General features: G+C 38.4%; 1 protein-coding gene across 1 annotated transcript in view; it reads left to right on the top strand.

Moving 5' to 3' along the window:
- The window catches only part of TFR2 (transferrin receptor 2), a 15743-nt gene extending 3450 nt beyond the window's left edge, over positions 1 to 12293 (top strand). The window contains 11 exon segments of the mRNA XM_074264729.1: positions 8308 to 8448; positions 8572 to 8683; positions 8937 to 8994; positions 8997 to 9058; positions 9748 to 9863; positions 10140 to 10183; positions 10186 to 10270; positions 10330 to 10551; positions 10780 to 10915; positions 12014 to 12039; positions 12041 to 12293. Coding sequence (XP_074120830.1) covers positions 8308 to 8448; positions 8572 to 8683; positions 8937 to 8994; positions 8997 to 9058; positions 9748 to 9863; positions 10140 to 10183; positions 10186 to 10270; positions 10330 to 10551; positions 10780 to 10915; positions 12014 to 12039; positions 12041 to 12293 — 1255 coding nt within the window.
- Positions 12294 to 14571: the final 2278 nt, after the last annotated feature.

Genomic DNA, 14571 nt, shown 5'->3' with positions numbered 1-14571 from the left:
AAGCTGTTTAACATGAACACATCCCTTAGCTTGGATAGATGTGGCTCTTGCCTTCATAGAAAAATGGATCTGAGAAGTAGAGAAGGGTGAGGTGACTTATAAGTCAGACTTTGAAGAGGGTCAGCCCTTTTTATGCACTTAGGTTTCCAGGAACCTGTATCAGCATAGTCTGAGAAGAGCAAGAAACTGTGTCAACAGAGAACTTGTGCTTTAGCCTCCAGGCCACTCTAGTCTTGTGGATAGCTTTCTTGCCTTTTAGGGAAATAATTGATACAATCTACATGGTAGGAATTGATCCTCTCATACAAAATTAAGGAGTTTGGAAATTGTAAGGCTCTTAGGCAAGAAAATTACTTCACACTGAAGCATATTTCAACTGCTATCTCCTCTGATTGAAGACCTCTAATGAGGAAAAGCTCAACACCTCCTGAAGCAACCTATTTCACATTTGCACAGCTTTAACCATAAGAAATATTTTTCCTGATATGAAGCCTTATTTAATTTTTTTACTTCTTCCTATACATTCCTGGTCTAGCTCTCTGGTGCATACAGGATACAGCTTACATCAGTTCAGAAGGGACTCCTAAATGTTGGGGGTCTCAGACCAGTGTCATTAGATGTCTCAAAAGAATTTGCAGGCTTGAACCGATATCCAAGTCAAGAGGCAAAGTTTATCATAATTGTAATGCCAATTGAAACAGACTAAGTTCCAAAAGAATTTAGCAAAGCACCAGGAGTAAGGAGACAAATTTATTCAGTTCTTCATGTCACGGATATGCTAATTTTATGGCCTAGAGGTAGAACTGAGGAGTGGTCTCAGAAATTTGGTTATCAGACCAAAAGATTATGTATCTGACAGTTAGTAATGCTTGTAAGACTAGAATCATTGACAGACAAATTTAGAACTATAGTACTCTAAGGTCAGAGGGCCTCAGGATTCCTAATATATCTATCTTAAATTCTAAGGGAAGAGATATTATTATATTCCTAGGCCAGAAGATTTTTATAATCATTGACAGACAGATTGTTAGAAAAGTAGTACTCTAAGGTCAGGGGTGGGAAGAGGGACCTCAGGAGCACTGATTCTAAAGCAGGAAGACTTTAGAATCATTGACAGATAAGGTCCTTAAAATCATTGCTATATTCCTCCTAGAAACTGTACTATGTCAGTCTTATCCACACCTTTCAGATGCCTGAAGCTAGCTATCCTGTCTCCCCAAAATCTTCAGTTTAAATATACCTGTCTCTCTAAAATCTTCAGTTTAAATATTCCTAGTTCCTTTCAATTGTCTCCAGACAATATGGATTCATTAACCTAATTGTCAGTTTCTGAATTATTTCCAGCTGTTCAATGATCCTTCTTCAATAGTGAGAGCTCTTTTGGTATGGTGGGAAAAGCCTTGGATTTGGGTCAAGTTTTCACTTCAAAATCTTCCCTCAGATATTGATTACTTTTGTCATATGTAAAATAAGGGAATATAGCTAGCCTTTGAGGTCTTTGAGAGAGAGAGAGAGAGAGAGAGAGAGAGAGAGAGAGAGAGAGAGAGAGAAATCACCATTGTACATGGCAGTGATTAAATCAGGACCAGTTGGTATATCTTGAGTTTTCCTCCTGTCTCTCCCACTCATTATGTACAGATTATATATCCAGGAAAGGGAGAAACGACTTTAGTGGAAAGAGCCCAGAGACTATAGAACCAGTTTTAAGATCAAGTTATTACAGTAGATGCAAAGTGCAAAGTGATGAGGAACGGAGCTAAGGTAATTGTAGTAGGAAAGGAGAAGATGAATAATAAAGATATTTGAAAAAGTAAGATGATAAGAGTTGGTAAGAACTTGGATTGGATATAGGAGATGAAAGAGAGGAAAAAATCAAATGTAACTGCTAGGTCTGGAGTCTAGGAAACTAGAAAAAAGGAAGTTAACATGAACAGAAATGAACTATTTGGGAAAGACTTGCTTTTCAGAAAAAGTTGAATTCCATTTTGGAAATGTTGAGTTTGGGATAATATCTTTAGAAGTTGTCATGTAAAGGAATAAAGATGTAAACATGATGGTGATGATAGTGATATTCATTCCACATATAACTTGAGGATGGATTCTTATGAGATGAATTTAATCCTATCACTCAAGATAGGCAAAGGAAGCAGAGATTTAGTTCTACTTGGACAATTATCATAACTTGTCACAGGTTATCCAAATAGTTCCAACTTATATTCTAAGCTTCAAGTGACTCAAAAGAAAAATACTCTATAATTTAATCATATTTGCTACAATAAACTGAGGTATAATATTATATATTAATATCCCCAAAATATGCTCTGTGTGGATAAAAAAAATAATTAGATATCTATAAGAATAATAACTATCTAGGTTAAATTGCTGGATTCACACATGACTTCTCCCCAAAAGAACTGGAGTCTGAGCACCTTCCCTCAAAACCCCCTTCATCCCAGAAGCCCTTGTAAAGGAGAACTGTCATTTATTACTGTCCCCTTACTCCTACCTACTGGGCTCCAATATTTTAGTCATAACTCAGGGAAGAGGGGCAGCCTCATTCCACATTCTGAGTGGTCCCATACTCTATGGGTTAATGGATGCATAACCCTGGCTTATCAACAGGTGACTCCGAAGTCTTCCAAGATGCAACAATTCACTGCAGGCAGACCAGCACTGCTTCTCTGGCTACAAGCAGGAACATCTTGTTTATTCCTCCTGGAACCTCCAAGGTTCCAGGCAATTGAAGTTTGTATCCCTTCTTTCAAGGCAAACCTCTCTCATGCCAAATGACAACTGGATTTGACTGTCTCTCTGTTCTTAGGTCTCTGGCTGCAATGGCAGCTCTAGCTGCATGGTCCAGCCTGTTTTTTTTAAAGGACCCTATTAACTTTTACCTTTTTATGACAGGAGAGAATTATAAAACCATCTATAAGATTAAGTTAATTCAGTAGTCCAGATGCAAGGTGTACCACTCCTTATGCCTCCATGCTAGACATTTTCACTCAGCTTTCTATGGTTTCATAGATGCAAAGCCCTATGTGACCTGTTCTCCCAGAAAGACTATATTTTGAAGGAAGAATTACCAAGATTTGACAACTGATAGAGTCTGATATATCAAGAGATAAGGAAGAGCCAAATATTATATTTCTTTTTTTATTAAGATTATTAGGCTAATAGATCATGAGAGAAAGGTTATAAGAATAGTTTATTTGTATTTCAGCAATATTTTAAGCAAACATTTTCATAATATCTTTACAGGCAAGATGTATACTGGTGAAGGTTAGGACTTGAAACTGAATGATATCAATAATTTTCTTAAAAGAAAAAAAATCCAGAAGAATTGAGAAAAAGGACCTGAAGAGCTTTAACATAGAGAAAACTTAGAGCTCGGGACCCCCATATCAACAATTTCCATGTGCTTGTAGGACTTTCCAGGCATGGAGGTCAGTCTGTGGAAAGGTATGTAGTGATACATGTAAGGAACAGGAGGAAGGATGTTTGATTGGGCTGTGGAGTTCATGAAGGAGTAGGAAAGGTAAATTAGAATCAGGTGGAAAAGGGCTTTAAATGTCAAAGAGAGGAGTTTGAATTTGGCTTAACGGTAATAGTAAACTGGAGTTTACTAAGTAGGGAAATGGCCTATTCTTTAGAAGTGTCCATTTGTGGCTACGTAAAAGACAGAAGAAAGAGAGGAGAGGAAGAGATCAAAGGTTACTGACACGGTGATGTTAGCATCACTGTCACTGGCAGAACTTTAGCTAAAATATAGCTTAACAATACACAATATCATAATTTCCATAAAGATTTCTAAGATTTAACAATTAACAATTCTGTGAAGGATTCTGAGCAAGCTGCTCTCATTTTTAAGTGAGAAAACTGAGAACTCTGGTTAAAAGACATGCCTTACATTCATGGTTAGTAAGATAGAACCAAACTCATACTCAGTTCTCCTATGGCCAGATCTTATGTTTTCCCACTATACTTCAATGCCTAGGAACATTGTGTAGCCCCAAGAAATGAAGGAACCATTCAGAAAATCATGAGAAACCAGAAGCATATTGATATAATCCAATATAATAATTATATCAACATGTAATTGATATGATATTGTTTAATTATTTCGGATTCTTCATGATCCCATTTGGGATTTTCTTGGAAAAGATATTGGAATGGTTTGCTATTTTCTTCTCCATCTCATTTTACAGATGAGGAAACAGACTAACATGGTTAAGCAATTTGACCAAGATCACATAGCTAATAAGTGTCTGAGGTGAGGCCAAATTTGAACTCAGAAAGATGAGTCTTCTTGATTCTAGGCCAGGCACTCTTTCTACTTTGCTATCTAGCTACCCTATAATGATAATAGCTAGCATTTATGTAGTGTTTTATTTCTAATCTCTTTTCAAATCTTTTGAGCTTTATAACAACCCTAGGTGCTAATGGATTATCCCCATTTTACTGATGAGGAAAGTGAGGTAGAGTGTTTTTAACTATCCTAGGTTACATAGTGTATCTGTGCCAGTAGCTGAATTTGAACTTAGGTCTTCCTGACTTCAGGTCCTCCTACGTTGCCTATCATATTGGGAGAGTTTCAGGAGACTCAAAGGAAGGAAGGTAAAGCAACAAGAAGTCTCCCTCATGAAAACAGAAAATCTGGCATTCAAGAATCATATTAGGATGTACTAGATAAATTCAAGCAATAAAAAGACTGAAAAAACTAGAATTTGATTCCTTTAAGGAAAGCTTATCAGGGTATATATTACAATTCGTTCAGCTACTTCCCACTGATGCAAAACAATTTGACTTGAAATGATTCCTTCCCTGGTGTGATTCTTCCTCTTAACTTTCCTCTCCTAGTATCCACCTGTTTCTAATAAGTTTAATGTAGTCTATGCTAACTTCTTTGTGTGTGATGTGTTCACTCCTCCTTTGTCAGGTTCAGATAAGAGTGAGGTTTATCTGATGCCCACTCCTTCCCGTAACCCTTTCTCCATTTTTCTCAAAAATCTCAGTCATGAGAAACTTCAAGTACCACCCCATTCTTCCTCCTTTATACAATGAATATACTCCTTTTACTCTCCTCTTTCTTCCATCTATTAAAATCTTAAGTGGGAAATCAGAAAAGGCTTCCTGCATCACATGAAATTTTAAATCGGTTTGGAGACCAAAAGATAGAGATGAGGAAGGAGAGCAATCCAGGCATGATAGATGTCTAATGAAAATGTTAGTCAGGAAATTGAATTTCCTATTTGAGGAACAATAAGAAGACTAGTATCACTGGTGATGTATAGATAGAGCCCCAGGTCTGAGGTCAGGAAAATTCTTTTTCTTGAGTTTAAATCAGGCCTCAGACACTTATTATCTATGTGACCCTGAGCAAGTCACTTAACTCTGTTAGCCTTAGTCTTCTTATTTCTAAGTGAGCTGGAGAAGGAAGTGGCAAATCACTTCAGTATCTTTGCCAAGAAAACTCCAAATGGGGTCATGAAGAGTCGGCCACAACTGAAATGGCTGAACAACAAATCACTGGAATGTAGAGTATGGAGCCTGGGAAGAGAAGAAAGTCAAGGGTCAAAAAGAGTTTATTTCTATCCTGAGTTTATTGAGTAGAGGGGAGTATCATGGTCAGACCTGTGATTTAAGATCACTTTAACAGCTGAGTGAAGAATGGACTGGAGTGGAATAAGGCAGATCAACCAGCAGACTATTGCAGTAGTTCAAGTGGGAGGTGATAAAGGCCTGTATCAGGGTGTCTCAGAGAAGAGAAAGAAAGCATATAAGAAATGTTACAAAGATAAAATCAAAAGCTAGACCATCCCCTATGAGGATGACAGAAGGTAGAGTTGAGGATGACACCTAGATTCTAGATTCTAGATCTGAGGGTTGAAAAGATGTTTTGTTTACCTAAATAAGATTTAGTTTTGATTGGTGTCCTCCTTTCCTATTACCCATAGAACTTCTGGCTGTCTTTTATACAGATTTGGGGTAGAAATAATATATTAGAAATTCTTATTGGAGTTTTTATCATCATGCCATCTGGTATAATTTTTAGGTTTGAACTAGGTATATGGGAACTGGGCTGCTTGTCTCTGGCAGTCATTTTGATTTGAAGTACCCCTCTTTATAAAAAGGGGAAAAAATTGAAGCCCAGAAATGTTAAGATGAATTAAGGTTTCATGGGTCATATAAATAAGTGTTTGTGCAGTATTTGAAATGAAGTCCATTTATTTTATATTCAATGTCTTTTCTACAATATGATTGAGATAGAACCCTGGGCTCCAATATCAAGGAATGATGATGGAATCTTGGAGATCAAAAGAACTTCTTAGATCATCTGCTCCACTCTGGACCTCACAAAGAATACCCTCTATGATTTCTATAGCTAGTAATCTTCCAGCTTTCACAAGAAGACGTCTAGGGGAGTTTACTGTCTTATGAGGAAGAAAAGAAGGAAACTTAACATTTATTAGGCACCTACCACAATATGTATGTAGCACTGTGCTATGTGTTTTGCAAATATATCATTTGATTTGAAGTTGGTATTATTATCTTACATTTGAGGAAACTGAAGCAGTATGTGACTTATCAAGGGTCACACAGCTAGGAAGAATCTGAATCCACTTTTAAACTAAGGTCTTCCTGATTCTAGTTCCCATCTCCACTAGCTACCTTTAGATAACTTGCATGGGATGGAAGGAGGGTTGCTAGTAGACAGCACTAAGGATTGAACCTGATCTACAGACATCTTCCCCCCATTCCTGCAAACCAGCCTTCTTTTTACTGTACTGTTCTGTAGGTTGGATTTTCTGGGGGTCTGGGGAACACAATATGATGTGGTGAAGATAGTTCTTGAACTATTGTCTCCAAATGAAGCCTACTCCATCATGAGGAATTTGTCATCTTCAAAACCTTCCTGACCTGCTTTGGATATGGGCACTGCCTCCTAAAAGAACTATGTACAGTCACTAACCTTCGTAATTTCATCTCCATACCAAACTGACATCCCTTTTGGCTTTTTCCTATGGGCAAGACTAGGCTAATCTGCTAGCAGGAATACTGCTCTAGCTGTTCAGGGATATTGTGCCCTATGATGGAAGAAAAGTTTAGTCATATCAGTGGCACAGCCAGGACAACTCTTTACTCATAATCTCCTACTAGAAGAGGCATCTAGGTGGCACAGCAGATAGATTGCCAAGCAAGGAAGTTTTAAATTCAAATCCACTTTTACTACCTGTTTGCTTCAGTTTCCTCTTCTGTAAAATAGGTATGATATCAGCACTTGGCAAATGAGATAATTTTTGTAGTGGATGGCATGAGTAGATGCTTAATGAGTGCTTATTTCCTTCCTTCTGTCAGAGGGCTAAACAATGGAAGTTATAGGAAGGCAGCTTTTGGCCCACTATAAGGACAACTTCTAAGGATCAGAGCTGTGCGACAACAGAATAGATTGATTTCACTGTGATGTTTCTATTACAAGAAGTATTCAACCAAAAGTATATCGATCATCTAGGAAATTGTAGAATTAGTATTTGCACTGGGTAGAAAGTTGACCTCTGAGGTCCTTCTCTTACTCTCACTTACCCATCTGTGAAGTGGAAATAATATTTGCAATAAATCTCCTGGTTTGCTATGAGAAAGGTGCTTTATAAATCTTAAAGCAATATGTAAATGTGAATGATGTTATAATTATGACATATCTAAAACTGAGGGTTTGAACAGAGATAACAGAAATGGATAACAATTTTCTGAGGCTATAATTTACATTAATGATCTCTATCAGTGGATGGATTTCCCCACATCAATGAAATCCCAAGTCTGAAACCCTCCTCCCCCATGGGGGGAAAAATATTTGCCGTTTGAAGCACAAGAAAGTATGGTGGCCCTATTACCAGAAGAGGGAAGTCAGGAAGAGGTTTCAAGGCATGTTCAGTTTAAGGAACTTGTGGCTTATCCAACTACTTATCTAGTAGTTGGAGTTATAGGACTGGAAAGACTCAGAAAATGTAGATTTGGATGATGAGCATTAGAGGGGCAGTTTTTGTTGAATGGTGAATAGAGGAGTAAACGGCATGCTGGTATTGTGGAGAGCCAAAGGATGGAGGGAAATTTTGTTTTAGAGTTGAGGAGATCTGAGAATGTTTAATGGTGAAAGAAAAGGAGTGGAAATTGAGAAAGAATTGAGAAAGGGAGTGATTTAGCACAAAAGAACTCATTTCTTTATAAGAAGCAGATATCTAATCCTTTAATGATCATCCTTCGCTCAGAATCCAAGTGTCTGCCCTTCAGCCTCCTTTTCTCCACAAACAGAAGTATCAGTCTGCTGGATCGATTCTCAGGTTCCCCTGGAATGACTGCTCTTTCTCACAAGATCCGAGATATGTTCTCCCATCAGAAGCTAGACCATGTATGGATGGATACTCATTATGTGGGGTTGAAATTTCCAGACCTGTGAGTTGGGAGGATGTTAGACCTGATCAGCTTTGCTCTGAAAGAGAATATGGTCTGGTAGAACAATGGGGACTAGGAAGAGGGTGAGGAATGGGAGGATTCCTGACTTTTTTCTCTTTATAGGATACGGCCAAACACACTGCATTGGGTTGATGGGTCTGGCAAAGTTTTGGGAGAGTTACATTTGGAGGATCCTGATGTCTATTATCCCTACAGTGCCAAAGGCAGTGCTATTGTAAGGGGATTTCCTGGGGCCCTGATGTTTCTTTCCAGCCCCACCTACATCCCTTTCGTTTCCACCGATTCAGACAAACTTGTTCTCTAGACTCCCTAACCCTCTCCTGGTGCCCTTTGGTCTCTTTTGGGCGCAGAAGTACTACCCTCTAGTTCTACATCTTTCTAATCCCTTATATGAGGGCCAGGATCAGGGTGGGGATGGGAGAGGAAGCTATTGATTTGGTTGCTGTTTGCCTTGCTGGACTCTGCAGGGAGGACTCATCTATGCCAACTATGGGAGACTGAAGGATATGGAAACTCTCCAAGAGAAGGATTGGACCCCAAAGGGCACCTGCTATTGGTGCGAATAAGACATGTCAACTTTGCAGAGAAGGTGAGGGATCTCTCTGAGACAGTGAAGACTGAAAAGGGAGGACAAAACCAGGCAACAGAGACAGACAACACAATTCCAGCAGCTTCTATTCCCTCCCAAAAAGTTTGCTAGAATTAGAGTTCTTATCATAGAAAGCTAGTGGAAAGTAGAGGGTGGAAAGAAATAAGAAAGAGCCTTGGACTTGGAATCAATAGACTTAGATTTGAGTTTCAACCACCAGTTGTGTGAATTTAGAGAAATCTAAGTTCTAACTTCTTTGAACTTCAATATCCTCCTCTGTTAATGAAGAATAACAACAATCCTCACAGAGTTCTCATGATTGCAGATGTGAAAACACTCTATAACCTTAAAGTGCTGCATAATGTGAGCTATTATTGATTGTTGTTTTTAGCAGGAAGTAGGCAATGGAAGGAAAATAGAAAAAATCAAAAAAATCTCTTTAGAAAGAGGAAATAACTTATGAAGAAAGAGAGAAGTAGTGGCTGTTAGAGAAGTAGGAACTATATAGAGAAACTGGAAATAGATTTTTTTGAGAAATAAATATGAGGAGTACAGGAAACAGGATGTGGATTCTTGAGGTTCAGAAATGGAAAACATGGGGATATAGCAAGGATTCAAAAGAGTCTGAGGACTGGGAATTTGGATGCAAGCTGATTTAGGAAAATTATGTTGCCTTATTTTTATACTAGGTATTGAATGCTGAGGCCTTTGGGGCTCTGGGTGTCCTCATTTACCCAGATCCTGCTGACATACACCTAGATACTCACAGGAAGCTAAGGCTGTCTAACCACACAGCTGTGTATGGGATACCTAGGAATCAAAGGATCATTCTTGCTTTTCAGGACCCTAACATCATCAGAAAGGAAGACCAGGAATGAGGTCCAATGCTCTCTAGATTCTATGATTTATGGAGGAGGAGGAGGACTGGATGGGGAATGGGAACAGGGAGATAAATATAAATATATTGCTATATAAATATAATATAATAATATATTATTATATAAATATAAATATATTATCAATAAATAGGGAGATGCTCAGTTGTGTTTCTATACTTATCAGATATGCCTCAACTCCCCCAACAGGTTCACTTGGGAACAGGGGACCCCTATACACCTGGCTTCCCCTCCAGTTCCCACCTGTGGAATCCTCTGGCCTCCCTAGTATCCCAGTACAACCCATCAGTGCCAACATCACTGCACAGCTGCTAGGGTGAGTAAGGGAAAGTCAGGGAGGGAAAAAAAAAGCCTTGATTTCTTCCTGGTCACAAGGATGACAAGACCCAAAGACAGAAAACATCTGTCTTTTCTATTTTTCTCTTCTTCTCAGTCCCACTCCATCCCTACTTACCCTCTGTGTCCCTGTGAAAGAGGTCAACTACTCATCCGGCTCAGCCATGATCACCTACTACCCTTAGACTTTGGCTGCTATGGTGATGTCATCTTGAAGCACATTGACAGACTCAATGAGTTTTCTGGAGATCTCAAGGTTAGATATTAGTCCCTGGCCATTGTTGAGATTTCTTCACTGGATCCTATATTTCCAACTTTCAGTCCCTTTGGGACTTGGTTCTGCCCCTATTTCTATTTATTTTCATTTTTCTGAACTTGTGTCCTGATCCCCTGCCTTTACCTTCTCTATTTCTTAAAGGCCCTAAATTATACTTCCAACTTCCTTAGCACTCTGGCACTATTTTTAGCCCCTTTCTACTCTCTAGGCCCGGGCCTGACTCTGCAGTGGATCTACTCAGCACGAGGAGACTACATCTGGTCAGCTGAGAAGCTGCAAAAGGAGATCCACAGTTCAGAAGAGAGCAATGAAAGATTGATTCGAATGTACAATATCCGAATCATGAGAGTGAGTCAGATTCACATGTTAGCCTCATTCTAATTACTAAAATAGGCAGCCTCAACCCCAGCAACCTCAGTTAGAAGTATTATTCTTTGACAACTTTTGCTGTTAATGCTTCTCTTCTCTGCTTTTGTGTCTTACATCCCAAGTCTCTTCCTCTGACTTTTTCCTATCTTCATTTCCTTTATTGTGCCTAACTCCAATCCCACCACTATCACTTCCCTGTTTTGTTTCCTGCTTTTATCTCCCCTCCCCTTTCCCATCTCTTTTCTCCAATTCTTTTATTCTTTCTCCTTTCCCTACTTGAATATCTTTCTTCTCTCTCACCTGGGATCACTAGAGAAGAATGAACAAAGAGAAAGAGAGTCAAGGATTAAAAATTGAGATTAGGGGAACATCCAGATTTGACAGGGATTAAATTATGGAAGTAGAGAGAATATTAAGAAAAAAGAATCAGGGAAAGACACCTACCCTTAGGCAGGAGAAAATTAAAGAATTAAAGAAAATCAGGAAAGAATAATGCCAAAGAAACCAATGGAATTCAAAGAGGATAAGGAATGAGAAAAGGCCATTGGATTTTGCAGCCATTCAGGGAAAAACTGGTTTAGAAGAGTAATAGGAGTTGAGCTATGGTTAATGAGGGTTGCCCTGGAAAGCTCAGATCATTTAAGGATGTGGAGGGGGACATTAAATGGAATTGGGAAGTGTTAATGAGGAAAATGGGAGAGAGGGTCAGGGTAGTTATAGAAACAAGTGGGGAAATGAGAAGTATTTGATTACCTTATGTGACACCAGGCAAATCTTTTTACCTCTCTGGCTTCTTCATTTAAAAAAAAAAAAAAAAAAAAAAAAGGATTCTGCTAGATGATCAATGGTTTTTTCCAGCTCTAAATTCTAAAAAAAGCAGGGGAACTTGGGAAAGATAAAGAGTTATGGGGAATTATTGGAGGAAGTTGGGAAAACTAGGCCTAGGCAAAGAGAAAATGACTAGGAATGCCTGAGAGGGGCTAAAGCTGTGATATTGATGGGGTGGTTAAAGTAAGGTTCAAGAAGAGAAGTGATCCTCTGCTTTCTTTCTGATCATTCTCTATGCCCTTGTGGCAGATAGAATTCTACTTCCTATCCCAGTATGTCACCAGCAATCTACCCATTCCGCCATATCTTCCTTGGTCAAGGGGACCACACTCTGAGGCCCTTGCTCGAGCACCTGCAGCTCCTGAGGGGTAAGAGGGCTGGGGCTGGCTCCCTAACATATTCAAGACCTCGTTTTGAAGAGGGTCTATTTGTTCAATCATTCTTATGTCCACTTTCCCTTTCCCAAGTTCTTGGCTTCCTCCAACCCCCCCAAAAAAATCAGAGGAAGAGGATTCAATTTCCAACTTGAAATCCTGTTTTTGTGCACTGGACCTTCTCTTGAGCTTGGAGGTCCAGGTCTGCCAATACTTTTCCTATGGAGAGAATCTGAGGATAGTCCTGCCTTTCCAGAGAAATCACTTTCCTGGCTTGCTTAGAGCTCTCCCAACAAGCTCTCTTTTCTCCTACCTACCTTCATTCCTTTTCTTAGGAAGCATTTCTACGTTTAATTCCATGGACTTATTCGATGACTGAGGATTTTATTTTATTTTTTTTACTTATAATTTTTTTTCACAGTACATATGCATGAGTAATTTTTTAAAATAACATTATCCCTTGTATTCATTTTTCCAAATTATCCCCTCCCTCCCTTTACTCCCTCCCCTTGATGACACGCAATCCCATACATTTTACATATGTTACAATATAACCTAGATAGAATATATGTGTGTAAATACCATTTTCTTGTTGCATATTAAGTATTAGATTCCGAATGTATGAGTAACCTGGGTAGATAGACAGTAGTGCTAACAATTTACATTCACTTCCCAGGGTTCCTTCTCTGGGTGTAGTTATTTCTGTCCATCATTGATCAACTGGAAGTGAGTTGGATCTTCTTTATGTTGAAGATATCTACTTCCATCAGAATACATCTTTATACAGTATTGTTGTTGAAGTGTACAGTGATCTTCTGGTTCTGCTCATTTCACTCAGCATCAGTTGATGTAAGTCTCTCCTAGCCTCTCTGTATTCCTCCTGCTGGTCATTTCTTACAGAACAATAATATTCCATAACATTCATATACAATAATTTACCCAACCATTCTCCAATTGATGGACATCCATTCATCTTCCAGTTTCTACAAAAAGAGCTGCCACAAACATTTTGGCACATACAGGTCCCTTTCTGTTCTTTAGTATTTCTTTGGGATATAAGCCCAATAGCAGCAATGCTGGGTCAAAGGGTATGCACAGTTTGATAACTTTTTGGGCATAGTTCCAAATTGCTCTCCAGAATGGCCGGATTCTTTCACAACTCCACCAACAATGTATCAGTGTCCCAGTTTTCCCACATCCCCTCCAACATTCATCATTATTTGTTCCTGTCATCTTAGCCAATCTGACAGGTGTGTAGTGGTATCTCAGAGCTGTCTTAATTTGCATTTCTCTGATCAGTAGTGATTTGGAACACTCTTTCATATGAGTGGATATAGTTTCAATTTCATCATCTGAGAATTGTCTGTTCATATCCTTTGACCATTTATCAATTGGAGAATGGTTTGATTTCTTATAAATTAGGGTCAGTTCTCTATATATTTTGAAAAGGAGACCTTTATCAGAACCTTTAACTGTAAAAATATTTTCCCAATTTGTTATTTCCCTTTTAGTCTTGTTTGCATTAGTATTGTTTGTACAGAAACTTTTAATTTGATGTAATCAAAATCTTCTATTTTCTGATCGATAATGATCTCTAGTTCTCCTCTGGTCATAAATTCCTTCCTCCTCCACAGGTCTGAGAGGTAAACTATTCTCTGTTCCTCTAATCTATTTATTATCTCATTCTTTATGCCTAAATCACGGACCCATTTTGATCTTATCTTGGTATATGGTGTTAAGTGTGGATCCATATCTAATTTCTGCCATACTAATTTCCAGTTTTCCCAATGATGACTGAGGATTTTAAAAAATTCTTCAACTAAAAATCACAACACTTGACAAAAAGCCTGGAATAGGGAAGGGAGCAGGGCAACAAAGGAAGTGTCTTTCCTTTTTTATTTCAGTGACTATTGTGATTAAATATGTGTTTTATACATGTGTACATCTAGGTAACAAAATTGGCCATGAATAGCCCTCAAACAAAGGTTATTATTATCAATTCAATTTCAATGAAAGCTTATTAAGCCTTATGCCTGGGGATAACAAAAAAGAAGAATCCCTGTTCTGTACTCCAGGCATGATTTGGACAGAAATCCTTCCTGTGAAGCTTTGCCTCTAATGGGAAAGAAGTTTGGCTCCCTTTTTTTCATCAAGGGTTTCCTCCAAAAGGGGAAGTTTAAAAAAAGAATACTCAGTTACAATGTGAACTGGGTAATTTAATCCTTTGGCCCATATAAAAGAAATGTTAAACATAAAAAAAAAATTTTTTTGCATTTAATAAAAGGACTTAAAACAGGATTCTGTAAAAACTTAGAACTACTATTAAAATCTGCTGAGAGGCTGAAACTGTAATGCTGGAGAAACTGAGGCAAAATAGAGATTGGAGAGTTTTTAATATTTTGTTTGAGAGGGAGAGATTGTGCTGTAGGCAAA

This window comes from Sminthopsis crassicaudata, chromosome 4 (genome assembly GCF_048593235.1).
Source record: "Sminthopsis crassicaudata isolate SCR6 chromosome 4, ASM4859323v1, whole genome shotgun sequence".
Lineage (NCBI taxonomy): Eukaryota > Metazoa > Chordata > Mammalia > Dasyuromorphia > Dasyuridae > Sminthopsis > Sminthopsis crassicaudata.
The sequence above is the reverse complement of the archived record's forward strand: the minus strand, read 5'-3'. Positions and strand labels throughout refer to the sequence as shown.